General features: G+C 48.6%; 1 protein-coding gene across 1 annotated transcript; it reads right to left on the reverse strand.

Annotated features, from left to right (window-relative positions):
* Nucleotides 1-13,145: 13,145 nt before the first annotated feature.
* On the reverse strand, nucleotides 13,146-15,323 carry Mocs3 (molybdenum cofactor synthesis 3). Its single transcript, XM_042276861.2, has one exon. It carries the CDS (start codon nucleotides 15,321-15,323, stop codon nucleotides 13,947-13,949), a length of 1,377 nt encoding a protein of 458 aa, XP_042132795.2. The 3' UTR covers nucleotides 13,146-13,946.
* Nucleotides 15,324-15,353: the final 30 nt, after the last annotated feature.

Here is a 15,353-nt window from a genome sequence, read left to right on the forward strand (position 1 = left end):
TCAGCACACAGAGCTCTATCGTCCACTTGCTTTAATTCCTCTGGCATAACATCCTTTATACACAGCTTTAGTTCTGTTCTCATGTCTAGCTCCTTTCTTGCCTGATTTCTCTATATTTATCTACTGTCCCCTCTAGGTTCTATCTTAATTCCTTCATCTAGTTCTGTCCCTTCTAGGTTCTCATCTGTCTAGTTCTTTCCCCTATCAGCTCCTCTCCCGTTTCCTTCTCTCTCATCTGGCTCTTCCTCATCTTGTTCTTCCCCATCTGGTTCTTCCTCATCTTCCATCTCATTCCTCTAGTCCTCTCTCTTAGCCCTCCATTCTAGTTCTTCCCCATCTCATTTTGTTCCTCTCAAGTTCTTACCCATCTAGTTCTTCCATTCTCTTTTTTCTTCTCCTCCTCATGCCCTGGAAGTCCCGGTATATAAAGGGAGGGGCCGAGCTAAATTGTGTAAAGCTATTACTTAACGTGCACCTCTCCTAGGCGGTGTCTCCTTGTGGAATTTACCATAAGTCAGGAGACTTGCATGTGGGCTGTTATCATTGTTAATCCTTGGCAGTTGGGCACCCACCTGGGTGGTGTTTCCTGTAGTCCTTGAAAGTGGCTAAGGGAAATAATCTGATTCCAGAGAAAACCTTTCCTGAGGCTGTTCTCCAAATACCTGGAATGTGTATGTCCAGAGAGTGATCAGTCCACACTGTTAGCCCTTCTTAGGGAAAAGTCAATTGGGAAAGCTATAAAGGCACACGTGATTTTCATAACAGAATACAGCTGATATATAACAAGCCAAGTAACACCAAAAACTCCTTGGGATTTGGCTTCCTCTGGAGGAATTCCCTGATCCCTCCAGGTAGTGACTTTGCCATAACCAGCTGAGTTCTTATGATATATTCCTGCGGCCCGCAGCACCTGGCTGTTCTGGAACTTGCTCTGTAGACCAGGCTGGCCTCAAACTCAGAAATCTGCCTGCCTCTACCTCCTGAATGATGGGATTAAAGGTGTGTGCACCACCGCCCAGCTATTTTCATTTTGTTATGTGTATGGACATTTTGCTTGTGTATGTACATATACACTGTGTGTATGTGCGCACTGTGTGTATGTGAGCACTGTGTGTATGTGTGCACCGTGTGTGTGCACTGTGTGTGTGCACTATGTGTGCACTGTGTGTGCGCACTATATGTGTGTGCACTGTATGTGTGCACTGTGTGTATGTGTGCACTGTGTATGTATGTGTGCACTATATGTATGTACATGTGCACTGCGTACGTATGTGTGCAGTGTTATGTGTGTGCACTATGTGTGTGTGCACTGTGTGTGTACACTGTGTTTGTGCACACTGTGTGTGTGAACTATGTGTATGTGTGCACCATGTGTATTGTGAACCGTGTATATGTGTGCACCATGTGTATGTGTGCACCGTGTGTATGTGTGCACCATGTGTATGTGTTCACCGTGTGTATGTGTGCACCGTGTGTGTGTGCACTGTATGTATGTGTGCACTGTGTATGTGTGCACCGTGTGTATGTGCGCACCGTGTGTATGTGTGCACTGTGTATGTGTGCACAGTGTGTATGTGTGCACCGTGTCTATGTGTGCACCGTGTCTATGTGTGCACTGTATCTATGTGTGTACCGTGTGTATGTGTGCACCGTGTGTATGTGTGTACCGTGTGTATGTGTGCACTGTGTCTATGTGTGCACCGTGTGTATTGTGCACTGTATGTATTATGCACTATGTATGTGTGCACTGTGTATGTGTGCACCATGTGTATGTGTGCACCATGTGTACCAGGGACTATGGCGGTTCAGCCCCTCGATTGTCCCCTCCCAGGGTCCGGGAAGAATCTATAATCAGCTGATAATTAATCTTTGATGAAAAGAAATGAATCTGTGTACACAAAACTCCTTAGTCCATGCACGTTATTATTCTGTCAGTTCTCTCTCTACACAGCTTCTATTCTGCTCTCATTTTTAGCTCCTTTCTTGCCCAATTTCTCTTTACATTTATCTGTTGTCCCCTCTAGGTTCTATCTTAATTCCTTCATCTAGTTCTGTCCCTTCTAGGTTCTCATCTATCTAGTTCTTTCCCTATCAGCTCCTCTCCCGTCTCCTTCTCTCTCATCTGGCTCTTCCTCATCTTGTTCTTCCCCAGCTGGCTCTTCCTCATCTTCCATCTCGTTCCTCTTGTCCTCTCTTCTAGCCCTTCAATCTAGTTCTTCCCCATCTCAGTTTGTTCCTCTCAAGTTCTTATCCATCTAGTTCTTCTGTTCTCTTTTCTCTTCTCCCCCTGTGCCCTGGAAGTCCCAGTATATAAAGGGAGGGGCCGAGCTAAATTGTGTAAAGCTATTACTTAACGTCCACCTCTCCTTGGCGGTGTCTCCTTGTGGAATTTACCTTAAGTCAGGAGATTTGCATGTGGGCTGTTATCACTGTTAGTCCTTGAAAATTGGCGCCCCCCTGGGCGGTGACTCCTTGTGGAATTTAAGTCAGGAGACTTGCATGTGGGCTGTTATCATTGTTACTCCTCGGAAGTTTGTGCCCACCTGGGTGGTGTTTCCTGTAGTTCTTGAAAGTGGCCAAGGGAGAGATCTGATTCAAGAGAAAGCCTTTCCTGAGGCTGTTCTCCAAATGCCTGGAATGTGTATGTCCAGAGAGTGATCAGTCCACACTGTTAGCCCTTCTTAGGGAAAAGTCAATTGGGAAAGCTATGAAGACACACGTGATTTTCATAACAGAATACAGCTGATATGTAACAAGCCAAGTAACACCAAAAACTCCTTGGGATGTGGCTTCCTCTGGAGGAATTCCCTGATCCCTCCAGGTAGTGACTTTGCCATAACCAGCTGAGTTCTTAGGATATATTCCTGTGGCCTGCAGCACATATGTATATGTGCACTGTGTGTGTACTGTGTACGTGTGCACTATATGTACGTCTGCATTATGTATGTATGTGTGCACTGTGTATGTGTGCACTGTGTATGTATGTGTGCACTGTGTGTGTGCACTGTGTATGTATGTGTGCATTATGTATATGTGTGCACTGTGTGTTTGCACTGTGTATGTATGTGTGCACTGTGTATGTGTGCACCATGTGTTTGTATGCACTGTGTATGTATGTGTGCACTATGTATATGTGTGCACCATGTGTATATGTGCACTGAGTATGTGTGCACTGTGCATGTGTGTACTGTGTACATATGTGTGCACTGTGTATGTGTGTACTGTGTATGTATGTGTGCACTGTGTATGTGTGTGCATTGTGTATGTATGTGTGCATTATGTATATGTGTGCACTGTGTATGTGTGCACTGTGTATGTGTGCACTGTGTATGTGTGCACTGTGTGTGTATGTGTGCACTATGTATATGTGTGTGCACTGTGTATGTGTGCACTGTGTATGTGTGCATTGTGTATGTGTGTGCACTGCGTATGTATGTGTGCACTGTGTATGTGTGCACTGTGTATGTGTGCACTGTGTATGTGTGTGCACTGTGTATGTATGTGTGCACTGTGTATGTGTGTGTGTACTGTGTATGTGTGCACTGTGTATGTATGTGTGCACTGTGTATGTATGTGTGCACTGGGTTGTATGTGTGCACTGTGTATATGTGCGCACTGTCAGATGCCTCATGCTCCTGCTGTCATCCCGACACCATGGACTGTGCTCTTTTATACTGTCAATCAATCAAACCCTTCAGGGGGCTGGAGAGCTGGCTCAGCAGTTAAGAGCACTCTCTCACCACCGTTGGTAACTCTGGTTCCAGGGAATCTGATGCCCTCTTCTGATCCCTACTGGCACCATACACGTACACACACGCACACATACATGTAGGCAAAACACTCATATGTAAAATAAACCTTTAAAAAAAGAAAAAAGTTAAGCCCTTCCTCCCCAAGTTGCTTCTTCCGGTGTTTGGTCACACAAATGAAGAGTAACTGACACATGGAGCAGCCAGGCAGTGACCAAGCTGGAATGGTCAGATGCCAAGTGGCTCCTGCGTGGGCGGGAAGAAGCAGCCAGGGGAGGAAGCGGCCGAGGGGACACCCATCCACTTCCTCTGGGTCCTGATTCGGAAAGGACCCTCCATCCCATGATGGCTATCCCTGCCACAGAAGGCACCGCCCTGACAGCCTCGTCACCGTGGAGTGGACTCTGCTTAGATGCAGCTGCCGGCAGGAGTCTGGGGCTCAGAGATACCATGGTATCTCTGCATCATGAGAAGTAACCGGGTACACAGCACTCCTCCTGCGACCTGTGTGCCTTGAGCGGGGGACCAGAGTGTCTTTTGTCCTAGAGGCCACAGCTTCCAGGGGACATTGCTGCCAGGGCTTGCTGTTGGACCAGTGTCGCGTGTTTGTATAGATGCTGGACACAGACTGCTTGCTTCCTGGCAAAGCTGATGTGCTGATTTGAAAGAAAATGGCTCCCAAAGGAAGTGGCACTATTAGAAGGTGTGGCTTTGCTGGAGGAAGGTGTCACTGTGAGGGTGGGTTGTGAGGTCTCCTATGCTCAAGCTGCTCCCAGTGAGACAGTCTACTTCCTGTTGCCTGCATATTAACACGTAGCAGCTACCTCTCCAGCATTGTCTGCCAGCACGTTATCATGCTCCCCACCATGATGATAATGGACTGAACCTCTGTACTGTAAGCAAGCCACCCAATTAAATGTTTTCCTTTATAAGGGTTGCCGTGGTCATGGTGTCTCTTCACAGCAACAGAAAACCCTAAGACAGCTGGGGACAGTATTATTTTCTTCTGTTGTCATTTTGTGTGTTCTCGTGTTCATGAGTATGTGTGCATCAGTGTGTATGTGTGTGTGTGTGTGTGTGCGCGCGCGCACACGCGAAAACACAAGCTGGAGGACAACTTCAAGTGCCGTTCCTCAAGAGCCATCAACATTTTTTTTGCTTTTTTTGAGGCAGAGTCTTTTACTGGCCTGGATTTTGCCAAGTAGACTGGGTTGGTTGAGCAGTGGGCCCAAGGGATCTGCCTCCCTGCACTTGGATTGCAAACACACACCACCACACCTACCTTTTTTTTTTAACTTGCATTCTAGGATTCGAACTCAGGTCCTTGTGCAAAACAAGCACTTCACCAGCTTCACCAACTCCCTAGCTCCATGTTTTGGGTTCTTGAGACAGTTTGACTAGCCCATGCTGGCCTGGTACTTGCAGTCATTCCCCTGCCTCTGTGGGTCCCAGGTGTGGGACCCATATCTGACTTCCAGCTGTTTTCTTTAACATTGCTAACTGTGGGTCTGGGTTCTGCGAGGAGCAGGTTGTGAGTGCGTGGTTTTGCTCAGGCTCCTGCTCATGGCTGGAGGAGGCTCCCTCAGATCGGATGTATGATGGGCAGGGAGCTGGCCCGGCTTGTGCTCGAGTTTCCATTCTTTTATCCATTAGGAGTCCAGGGGGCTTGCTTGCCCTTTAAGATGTTGATGCTGTTGTTCAGGAAGGCCAGCCTGGGCTGCTGCTGAGAGAGTTCCTCCTCTGCCTGGCACCATGACCCCGCACAGCTGGGACCAGACAGGATAATCAATTAGGGAAGATGAATCTGAACTCCGGTTGCTTTTATCTTAGAACTCACAGGGGCAAGGGCATTTGAGCTCAGTCTTTTATCTTTTGGGACTTTAATGCACTTGCACTTTCAGTTACAAGGCAGCCTTTGGACATGAACTTGACCCAGGGACTATATAATAAAGACTTCCTATTGGAACCTGGATCTACTGTTGGCTTTTCCTATCGGAGTTCATTTAATCTTATTCCCAAACCTCTAAAGAGCAACTGAACAACAAAGCCCAGTGTACACTGAGATAAGAAAATTAATATACAATTAATTTTCAAAACAGAAAACCAAGTAGCTGCTCTTGTTGGTATTTTACTCTTTGGGAGGACCTGCCACCCAGCTCCCAAATAAATCACACACGGAGGCTTATTCTTACTTATGAATGACCGGCCTTAGCTTGGCTTGTTTCTTGCCAGTTTTCCTTAAATTAGCCTGTGTATCTTTTGCCTTGGTCTTTTCCTTTTCTATTCCTACACACCTTTCTTTGTTTCTTACTCTGTGGCTTGCTGGGGGGCTGGGGGTCGGGGGGTTGGGGGCTGGGGGTTGGGAGGTTGGGGGGCTGGGAGCTCACCCCTGGCGTCCTCCTTCTCTGGCTACTTCTTTCTTCAGTCCTCCCTCTCTCTTCTCCTCCTCCCAGATTTCTCCCTCTATTTATTCTCTCTGCCTGCCAGCCCCGCCTATCCTTTCTCCTGCTTTGCTATTGGCCATTCCGTTCTTTATTAGACCATCAGGTATTTTAGATGAGCACAGTAACACAGCTTCAAAGTTAAACAAATGCAATATAAACAAAAGTAACACACCTTAAAATAATATTCTACAACAAGTAGCCCTTGTCTTAATTTGATGAGTGAATGCTTCTTCAACCCAGGGTGGAGATGCTCAGTTTAAGAGGTACAAGAAACACCTGCAAAGTCAAACATGGTGGGCACACCCCTTAGTCCCAAAGCTCCAGAGGCTGAGGCAGCAGGAATTTTGCAAGTTTGAGGCAAGTCTGGGCTACATTGTGAGTTGCAGACCAGCCTGAGCTACAGAGTATGACATTGTTTCAAAAAGGCCAAACCAAAGGTCTAGAGAGGTGGCTCAGTGGGAAAAGCGCCTGTTGAACAAACATGAGGACTTGGGTTCGGATCCCACAGCAACTTTCAAAAGGTGGACGCTGCAGTGTGTGTGTATAACCCCGGAGCTGAGAGGGTGGACGCTGCAGTGTGTGTGTATAACCCCGGAGCTGAGAGGGTGGAGACAGGCAGATCCCTGGAGTTCATTGGCCAACCAGTCCGGTCGAATCAGTGAGTGAGAGAGCGAGATTGATTTTGTCTTAATTAATTAATTAATTAATAAGAATGGAGAGTGTAGAGGATTCCTGGCATAGAACTCTGGCCTCTACATGCACACTCACAGACACCACACGTGTGTACACACATGCACAGACACCAATAAACAACACACAAATAAGCCCAGAGTGATTACACAGGCCTTTAATCCCACACTTGGAAAGCAAAGGCAGACCAGTCTCTGTGAGTTCCAGGCCAGCCTAGTCTGTGTAGTGAGACCCTGTCTCAAAGTAAATAAATAGCAAAAAAACAATGACAAAAAGGAAACCCTGGCAGATATTCGGGTCCAGGGAGCCAGGGCCAGGGATAGTCTGAGTCATTGTTACTCTCGGAATGTTCACAGGCTTGAGAGGTTGAGAAGAACCAAAGAGCAAGAAGGCACCTTCTAGGACCCCTGTCCCTACTCATTCTGTTGACACAGCCTAGAGAACCTGAGAGGAAAGCCTCAGTTGGAGAATTGTAATGATCAAATCACCCTGTGTGTATGGTTTTTGGGAATTGTCTTAATTGTTAATGTAGGAGGGCCAAGACCACTGTGGGAGGTACCATTCCCTGGGCAGGTGTCCTGAGCTGTATGAGAAAGGCAGATGAGTACAGCAAGAAGTACCCCTCATGGTTCCTGCAGTCCTTCTCTGGCTGTGAAGTAAGTTCCTTGACCAAAGGTAATGCTGTACGGAATGGTAAGCAGGCCTGCCTTCAGTTTCCTGCCCTCAGGTTCCTGCCTTCAGGTTCCTGCCTTGACTTCAGCAGAGGAGGTGCTACAAGGCACTTGGCTTAAAGCAGTGGCCTCCCATCTGGGCTTCCTGTCAGACTCACTGGAACTTAGGCAATCATAATTTTGTTTACATTGATTTATTTTAGGATTTATTTATGTATTTATGTGTATGGTTATTCTGTCTGCACACCAGAAGGCACTGGATTCCATGGGACTACAGTTACGAATGGCTGTGAGCTGCCATATGGGTGCTGGAATTGAACTCAAGACGTCTTGAAGAACAGCCATCTCTCAGCCTCATTATTTATTTACTTGTGTGTGTGTCTGTGTGTGCACACCCACACCCACCCACGTGCACATGACTGTTCTCATTCCACTGCGTGTGTGTAGAGGTCAGAGGACAACCTGTGGAAGTCAGTTCTTTCCTTCCATCTGGTGGGTCCCAGAGACTGACCTTAGGTGGTCAGGCTTAGTGGCAGGCACCTTCACCTGCTGAGCATCTCACCAGCCCTAAATGTAATCTTCGAGGTAGGATATGTATGTGCGCCTGCGTTGTCTATCAGAAATGTAAATGTAACGAGGAATCCTGTGGTGTCTCTAACAACCCTGAGAGGAGGGAACTGTGCTGTAACCCCAGCGCCCACTTGTAGCAGGAATCTTAAAAGTTGTTATTAATAAAATAAAGGCCAGTTATTGGAGTGAACACTCGAAGATCAGAAAGACAGAACAAGCCACAGCTAACCTCACCTGGCCAACTTCTCAGCTGGTCTTCCAGTGTTTATTCCAATAACTGGCCTCAGGTTTGATTTTATTAATAAGAACTTTTAAGATTCCTGCTACATCTGGTGCCCAACTTGTCAGGTACGAATTCATGAAAAAGCTATTTGCCTGTGGTCTTGAGGGCCCCAGGTCAGATCCGAGCTACCCTCAGCCGATTGTGGTGGCGCACACTGGTAGGAGTTGCTGAAGAAGGCAGGGGCAGGAAAATCCCGAGTTTGAAGCCAACCTAGAAGCTTTGGCAGGGGCCGAGCCACAAACAGTGGTGGGACCATGGAGGCAGTGGCTGCTGCTCCGAGTTGCTGGCTTCTTCTCATCGTGTTGGTGAGTGCAATGATGCTGCTACCTGGGACAAAGGGTTTACCACTGCTTTTTCAGAGAATTGCCAGGACCATCGTGTTACAAGAAAGCATCGACAAAGGTCAGTTTGGAAAAGTTTGGCAAGACAAATGGTGGGGAGAAATTGTTGTGAAGATTTTCTGTTCTAGGGAAGAATGTTCATGGTTCCGAGAGACAGACATTTATCAGACTGTGATTGCTCCAAACCACAGAGGAGGCACACACACACACACACACACACACACAAAGTCTGCAGGGAACCATGACCACACCTAACAGCAACTTTGAAATCTTCAAAAGGATGACAGGATCCCACAATGATGATTCCACATGGACTATGATAAAAACATTAAGCTGGTTAACACCACCAAAAGATCAACTTTGGACTACAAACTGCTCAGGACAATTTCAAGGTGACTGGCTGTGATGATCCAGCCTGACAGACTACTTGAACAAAGACTTGTGACAAGCCCTGAACTTTCCTATTATACAGAGACTGGACAAATGATACAGGACTTGACAATTAACCCAACATTTTTCTTTTCAAGATTCCCTAAAGATATCTTCACCCCTAGAAAGCAAAAAGAAAAAATAGATATGAGATAGATCATCGAATCTACTCTGAGAAAAAAGATAAATAATAGGATAAATGGGTAGATCACTGAATCTACTGTAAAAAGAAAAAGGGGAAGATATAAAAATGACAAAAGATAATTATTGAATCTATTATGAAAAGAAAAAAGAGCCGGTCAGTGGTGGCGCACGCCTTTAATCCCAGCACTTGGGAGGCAGAGGCAGAGGCAGGCGGATCTCTTTGAGTTCGAGGCCAGCCTGGGCTACCAAGTGAGTTCCAGGAAAGGCACAAAGCTACACAGAGAAACCCTGTCTCGAAAAAAAAAAAAAAAAAAAACAAAAAAAAAACAAAAAAAAAAAAAAAGAAAAAGAAAAAAGAGAATTTGGATATGATCAGATAAAAAGGTCAATTACAGAAAATACTTTTTAAAAGGAACTACTTGTTTTAAATAGGATAAGTAATGAAAATTTTTTTGTCTGGGTTTATCCAATGTTACTGGACTGGACATTGTTAATATATATAATGGAGTTTTGTCTGAATCTGTCAAATGTTAATGGAGTAGACATTGTTAATGTAATCTTGACTGTGTATATTGTATATATTTACTGGATATAATTTTTCTTGTATTAGTTATAAGCTTTTTTAAATTTTACACAAAAAAGGGGAAATGTGGTGGTATTGTGTTCCCCAAAATATTGTGCACCCTAATAAACTTATATGGGGTCAGAGAACAGAACAGCCACTAGATACAGAAGCTAGAAAATGGTAGCACACGCCTTTAATCCTAAGCATTCCAGAGGCAGAAATCCATGTGTTCAAGGATACAGCCAGGCATGGTGACTCACGCCTTTAATCCCAGGGAGTGGTGGTAGAAAGCAGAAAGGTATGTAAGGCGTGAGGACCAGAACTAGAAGCATTTGGCTGGTTAAGCATTTGGCTGGTTAAGCTTTTAGGTTTTGAACAGCACAGTTCAGCTGACAGCCATTCAGATATGAGGACGCAGAGGCTTCCAGTCTGAGGAAACAAGATTAGCTGAGAAATTGGCCAGGTGAGGTTAGCTGTGGCTTGTTCTGTCTCTCTGACCATCCAGCATTTCACCCCAATAACTGGCCTCAGGTTTGATTTTATTAATAAAAACTTTTAAGATTCCTGCTTCACCCACTCCTGAGGTTCTGGTCACTGGCTGGACGCTGCCCAGTGACAGGACTCAGAAAACCCCAGTCTCTGGCCTCTGCATTCAAGGTGGAGAGTGCTGCTGGAGAAAGGTCCTGGATTCTCAAGACCTCACCCCACCTCCCAAGACCCTCCATGGAGGTGGGGTGCTGTTGCCTTCTTCACCTGTGGGAGGAGAAGGTTCTGCCCTCAGAGGCAGCTTCCTCCTCCCTCTGCAGGCCTGCATGTTGGGATGACAGATAAGAGGAAGCAGGGCACAGCAATAGCAAGGCTGGCCAAACTGAGGTGGGTACCAACCCGGAATCACATTACAAAGGGGACGTTTTCACCTTTGTCTACCTGACTTAGTCTTTCACTTGGTTCCTGGCATTCAGCCAGAGGTGGCTCACATCCATCTCCAACCCCGGCTCCAGGGGATCCAAGGCCTCTGGCCTCCTTGGGTTTCTGCCCTCAATAGCAAAAACCATATACACATAATTAAAACAAAGAAAAAATTAAAAAACAGAATTTTCCATCTCAAAAGAGCTAACCTGTGCAGGCTCATCCCAGTAAGTATTGGGCAGCATGGGGCATCTCCTTCAGAGCTCTTCCTCTCCCCACTCAATGCCAATAGACACCTCCCCCACCTGTGATCCTCAGGATGCCTACAGTGTGCAGTTCCCACTGTGTGCTTGGAAGTCACAGGTGCTGGCACACAAGGGCCTTGGCTGGGTTGAATGCCTGGTCACCTTATCATGAACTACTTCATATCTTTGGTGCAAATTTGAGATTATTGAACCCTATACTGAACTCAGGTCACCTAAATTGCACATTCTTTGTGTAATTTGTTAGCAGGCAATGAAATTCTTAAGCATTTGAGCAGGGACCCTGCCAGTTATGCTACTGGTTGCCATCCTGTCCCTGCTTTTTTTGGTGGGGACGTTTCAATACAAGGTTTCTCTGTGTAGCTTTGGCTGTCCTGGAACTCGCTCTGTAGCCCAAGTTGGCCTCAAACTCAGAGATCCGCCTGCCTCTGCCTCCCAAGTGCTGGGATTAAAGACATGCACCACCACCACCCAGCCATTCCTGGGTTATAAGGACTCACTTATGCAATCAATGCCTGGGGCTCTGGGAGAGCACAAAGTATGTCCACTTTAATCACTTCTGTGTCCCTGTTACTGGGGAATAGAAGGTGCTGGAAACCTTCAGAGAAGCTGCATCGAGGCCCTGAAGCTGTGCCTGCAGAGTCCAGAGGCAAAAGCAGTTCTACCCATTGGCTCACTGCCTCCAGGCTTCAAGAACTTTCTTCCAAACCCCTCTTGCCTGTGGAGCAGCAGGCATAGCTGTGTGGTCTGTGGGCCTCTCCTGTGGCCTGCCATATGCCATAGCAGCTGGATTGACAGTCCCCAGATGTCCTGGCTGACAGGGTAAGCGGATTTCTGTCCAGTTCACTGCACATTAACCCTGACCCACTCAGCTGCTGGCCCATCTGTAAGTCTCAGGGATGGGGTGGCCATCTCAGTCTCATGAGCTATGGACTGCACAGGGCCCCAGGAAAAGGCTATTTACACTTAAAATGGGGACCAACAATCAGAGTAAGTCTGGAGGCTCTGATGCATCTTGATGAGTGTGGCTTCATCTTGGAAAATGTTAGCTGGGCATGACGTCACAGCCCTCTAATCCCAGAACTGGGAGGCAGAGGCAGGCAGGTCTCTGTGGGCTCAAGGCCAGCCTGGTCTACATATAAAGTTCCATGCCAGCCAGAGATACACAGTGACCGGGGACCAAAAAAAAAAAAGAGCTTGTTGCTGCTCCCTACAGGTTCACAGCCTATGCTGCCTCCTTGGGGATAGGGAGAGGTTTGGGGGTGGAAGGGGACTCCTGAATCCCCGACAGTTTCTTTGTCTAAAAGGGAGCTGGTGACAAGTGTGCTCAACTTGAGAAAAGCTTGGGCACCTTAGTGAAACCGTGGCTCAAAATAACACAATTTTAACAGGGGACTCAGTGGGAGAGTGAGTGCTCTCAGGGTTTGGGGTGTGTGTGTGTGTGTGTGTGTGTGTGTGTGTGTGTGTGTGTGAGAGAGAGAGAGAGAGAGAGAGAGAGAGAGAGAGAGAGAGAGAGAGAGATATCTTTCAGGGGAATCAGGTTCAATTCCCAACACCTCTTTGGCAGTCACATTCCAAATGCATTAACCCTGCTCTTCATACTGAAGTACAGTGACGGCCCGCCAGCTCATCAAACTGTTTTGTGGTGCTGGAGATGAAACCCAAGCTCTTCTGCCTGCTACCACTGACTACACTCTTAGCCCCTTTTTTACTTTTGAATTGAGACAGGTCTCCCTCAGTTGTCCAGGCTGACCTTGGACTCACTCTGTAGCTCAGAGAGGCCTTGAACTTGTACTTCAGCTTCTAGAGTAGCCGGGAAGACGGACCTGGACCAACAGGCCTGGCGAACTGTTTACCTTGTAAACAAACATAAAAACACCTACATAAAAATTTGGGAATAAAGTAGATTGAATCAAAACAGAAAGACAAAGGGGTATAGGAGCAGAAGGCTGGGACTTGGACTAGAAGATTCCAAAGCAGGAAAGCCACAATGCACAGCTAAGCAAATGTCTCATGTGTATGGCATTAAGGTGGACACAGAAGCTAAGTACAAGAAAAATGCTTGCAACTTCTGTGGGAAGCTGATGGCCCACAAATCAGTTTCCTTTACTGTGCTGTCAAGACTGCACTGACACTCGTAATAGGTTCTAGAATGACCCATTTCCAGATCCTGAAAACACTCTGCAGTTAAGTAGTTCTAATGAGCATATCCTATCATTTTAAGAAGAAATAAGACTCAAGTAATCCTTTTAAAACTTTTTAAAAAAGATTTTAAAACTGTATGAGTGTTTTGCCTGCATGTATGTCTGTGCACCAAGACCCCGCCTGGTGCTAGAATGGTCGAGGAGACATCTGACCTCATGGAACTGAAGACAGACAGTTGTGAACCAACACACCAGCGCTGTCAAACTAGGAAACACCACCGCCACCGCCACCTCCACCACCACCTCCGCCGCCGCCGGGTAGGGAGGGCACACAGTGCTAAGCCATTTCTCTACCCTCTCAAATACCTTTATTTAAAATGAGCTGAATGCAAGTGCACCATCTGTAAATAATCCAGTTAGACTAAGGTGCAGTAAAACTGCATCTTAATTCCATGTATAAAATGGATGGTCCCGAGAGTATTTTGATTGGAACAGATGGGAAACATAAATACTGTCTGTCACACTCCACGTCGTATGTTGAAGGTACTGTACAAGTGCCCCAAACACAACGGAGCTCTCAGGATAAAACAATTTTATCCTGTTTTCTCAAAAAGCTCCTTGCAAAAGAGAGTCCATTTGTTCTGAGACTGTGGGCCCAGGCTCTGACCCACATTACTGGAAAGGTGCGAATAAGTGGATCCTCGAGGTTATCACAACCATCCACGCCTATCACATGGCGTCCCCTCAGTACTGTGGAAAGGCCCCATCGATTTTGGCGGCCCAGGCCATGAGTCCCCCTACAACATCCTGAACGGCTAAGGAGTCTAGCTCTGGCACCGCCTTTAAGGACTGCAGGGCCCTCACGGCTTTTTGGGAGTCGTTCCCCTGTTTGCAAATCACATACACGGGGAGAGCAGCTCCTTCCTGCGAATCCCGCCTCCCGTCTCGGAGGGCCTTCCCTAAAAGCTTCAGGCTGTTGGCATCCCTGCGTTCCAAGTGACTCAAAGGGATGTGGAGGGCGTGCGGCAGACGACAGATGTCCACCTCCACTTGAGGCCGGACGTCCAGCAAGATGTGGGGCGCTCCGGCATCCAGAAGCCGCTTGTAATCGGTCACCGAAATCCTCTCCTCGGGGCTCAGGAGCTTCAAGGCACGGCACTTGTCGGTGGCCGAGGAGCCACAGAAGGCCTCGTAGTCCTGCAGGCGGGTCACGGTGGGCTGCTGACCGCACACGACGCAGTCGGGCCGGCGGCGCCGCAGCCGGATCCTGCGGAAATGGCCCCCGAGGCCGTCGAAGAGCAGCATGCTGCCGCTGTAGGCCGGGCCGAGCCCCGCGGCGATCTTGAGCACCTCCAGCGCCTGCACGCAGCCCAGCACGCCGGGCACCACGCCGAGCACGCCGCCGTCGGAGCAGTTGGTCACCGTCTCGGCCGGGGGCGGCCGCGGGAAGACGCAGCGGTAGCAGGGCCCGCCGTCGTGGTGGTAGACGGTCAGCTGGCCCTCGAAGCGCAGCGCGCTGGCCGACACCAGCGGCCGGCCGGCCAGCACGCACGCGTCGTTCACCAGGTAGCGCGTGGCCACGTTGTCGGAGCAGTCGGCCACCACGTCGTAGGCGCGGACCAGGTCCAGCGCCCAAGCCTCGCTGAGCGCGCGCGCGTACGGCACGTACTCCACCGCCGAGTTGAGGCGGCGCAGCGCGGCGGCCGCCGACCGGGCCTTGGCGTGGCCCGCCCGCACCTCGTCGTGCAGCACCTGCCGGGCTAGGTTGCTCGTCTCCACCACGTCGTGGTCCACCAGGCCCAGGCGGCCCACGCCGGCCGCCGCCAGGTACTGGGCCAGCGGGCAGCCCAGCCCGCCGCAGCCCACCACGAGCACGGAGGCGGCCGCCAGGCGCAGCTGCCCGCGCACGCCCAGCTCCGGCAGCAGCAGCTGACGGCTGTAGCGGAGGATCTCATCCCGCGACAGGGCGGCCTTGGGGAGCAGCGGCGGCAACGGGACCGGAGGCTCGGGCTCCGACTCGGACGCCAGGGCTGCCGCCAACCTCCGCTTCAGCGAGGCCAGCTCTTCCTCACGCCGGGCGATTTCATCCAGTAAAGCCGCTGCGTCCTCCTGGGCAGCCATGACAGCCTCTTTCGGAAGTATCCGGGAAGT

Source organism: Peromyscus maniculatus, chromosome 4 (assembly GCF_049852395.1).
Source record: "Peromyscus maniculatus bairdii isolate BWxNUB_F1_BW_parent chromosome 4, HU_Pman_BW_mat_3.1, whole genome shotgun sequence".
Lineage (NCBI taxonomy): Eukaryota > Metazoa > Chordata > Mammalia > Rodentia > Cricetidae > Peromyscus > Peromyscus maniculatus.

Coding starts and splice junctions, on each gene's coding strand:
- Mocs3 (XM_042276861.2), bottom strand. CDS start 15,323: ATGGCTGCCCAGGAGGACGCAGCGGCTTTACTGGATGAAATCGCCCGG.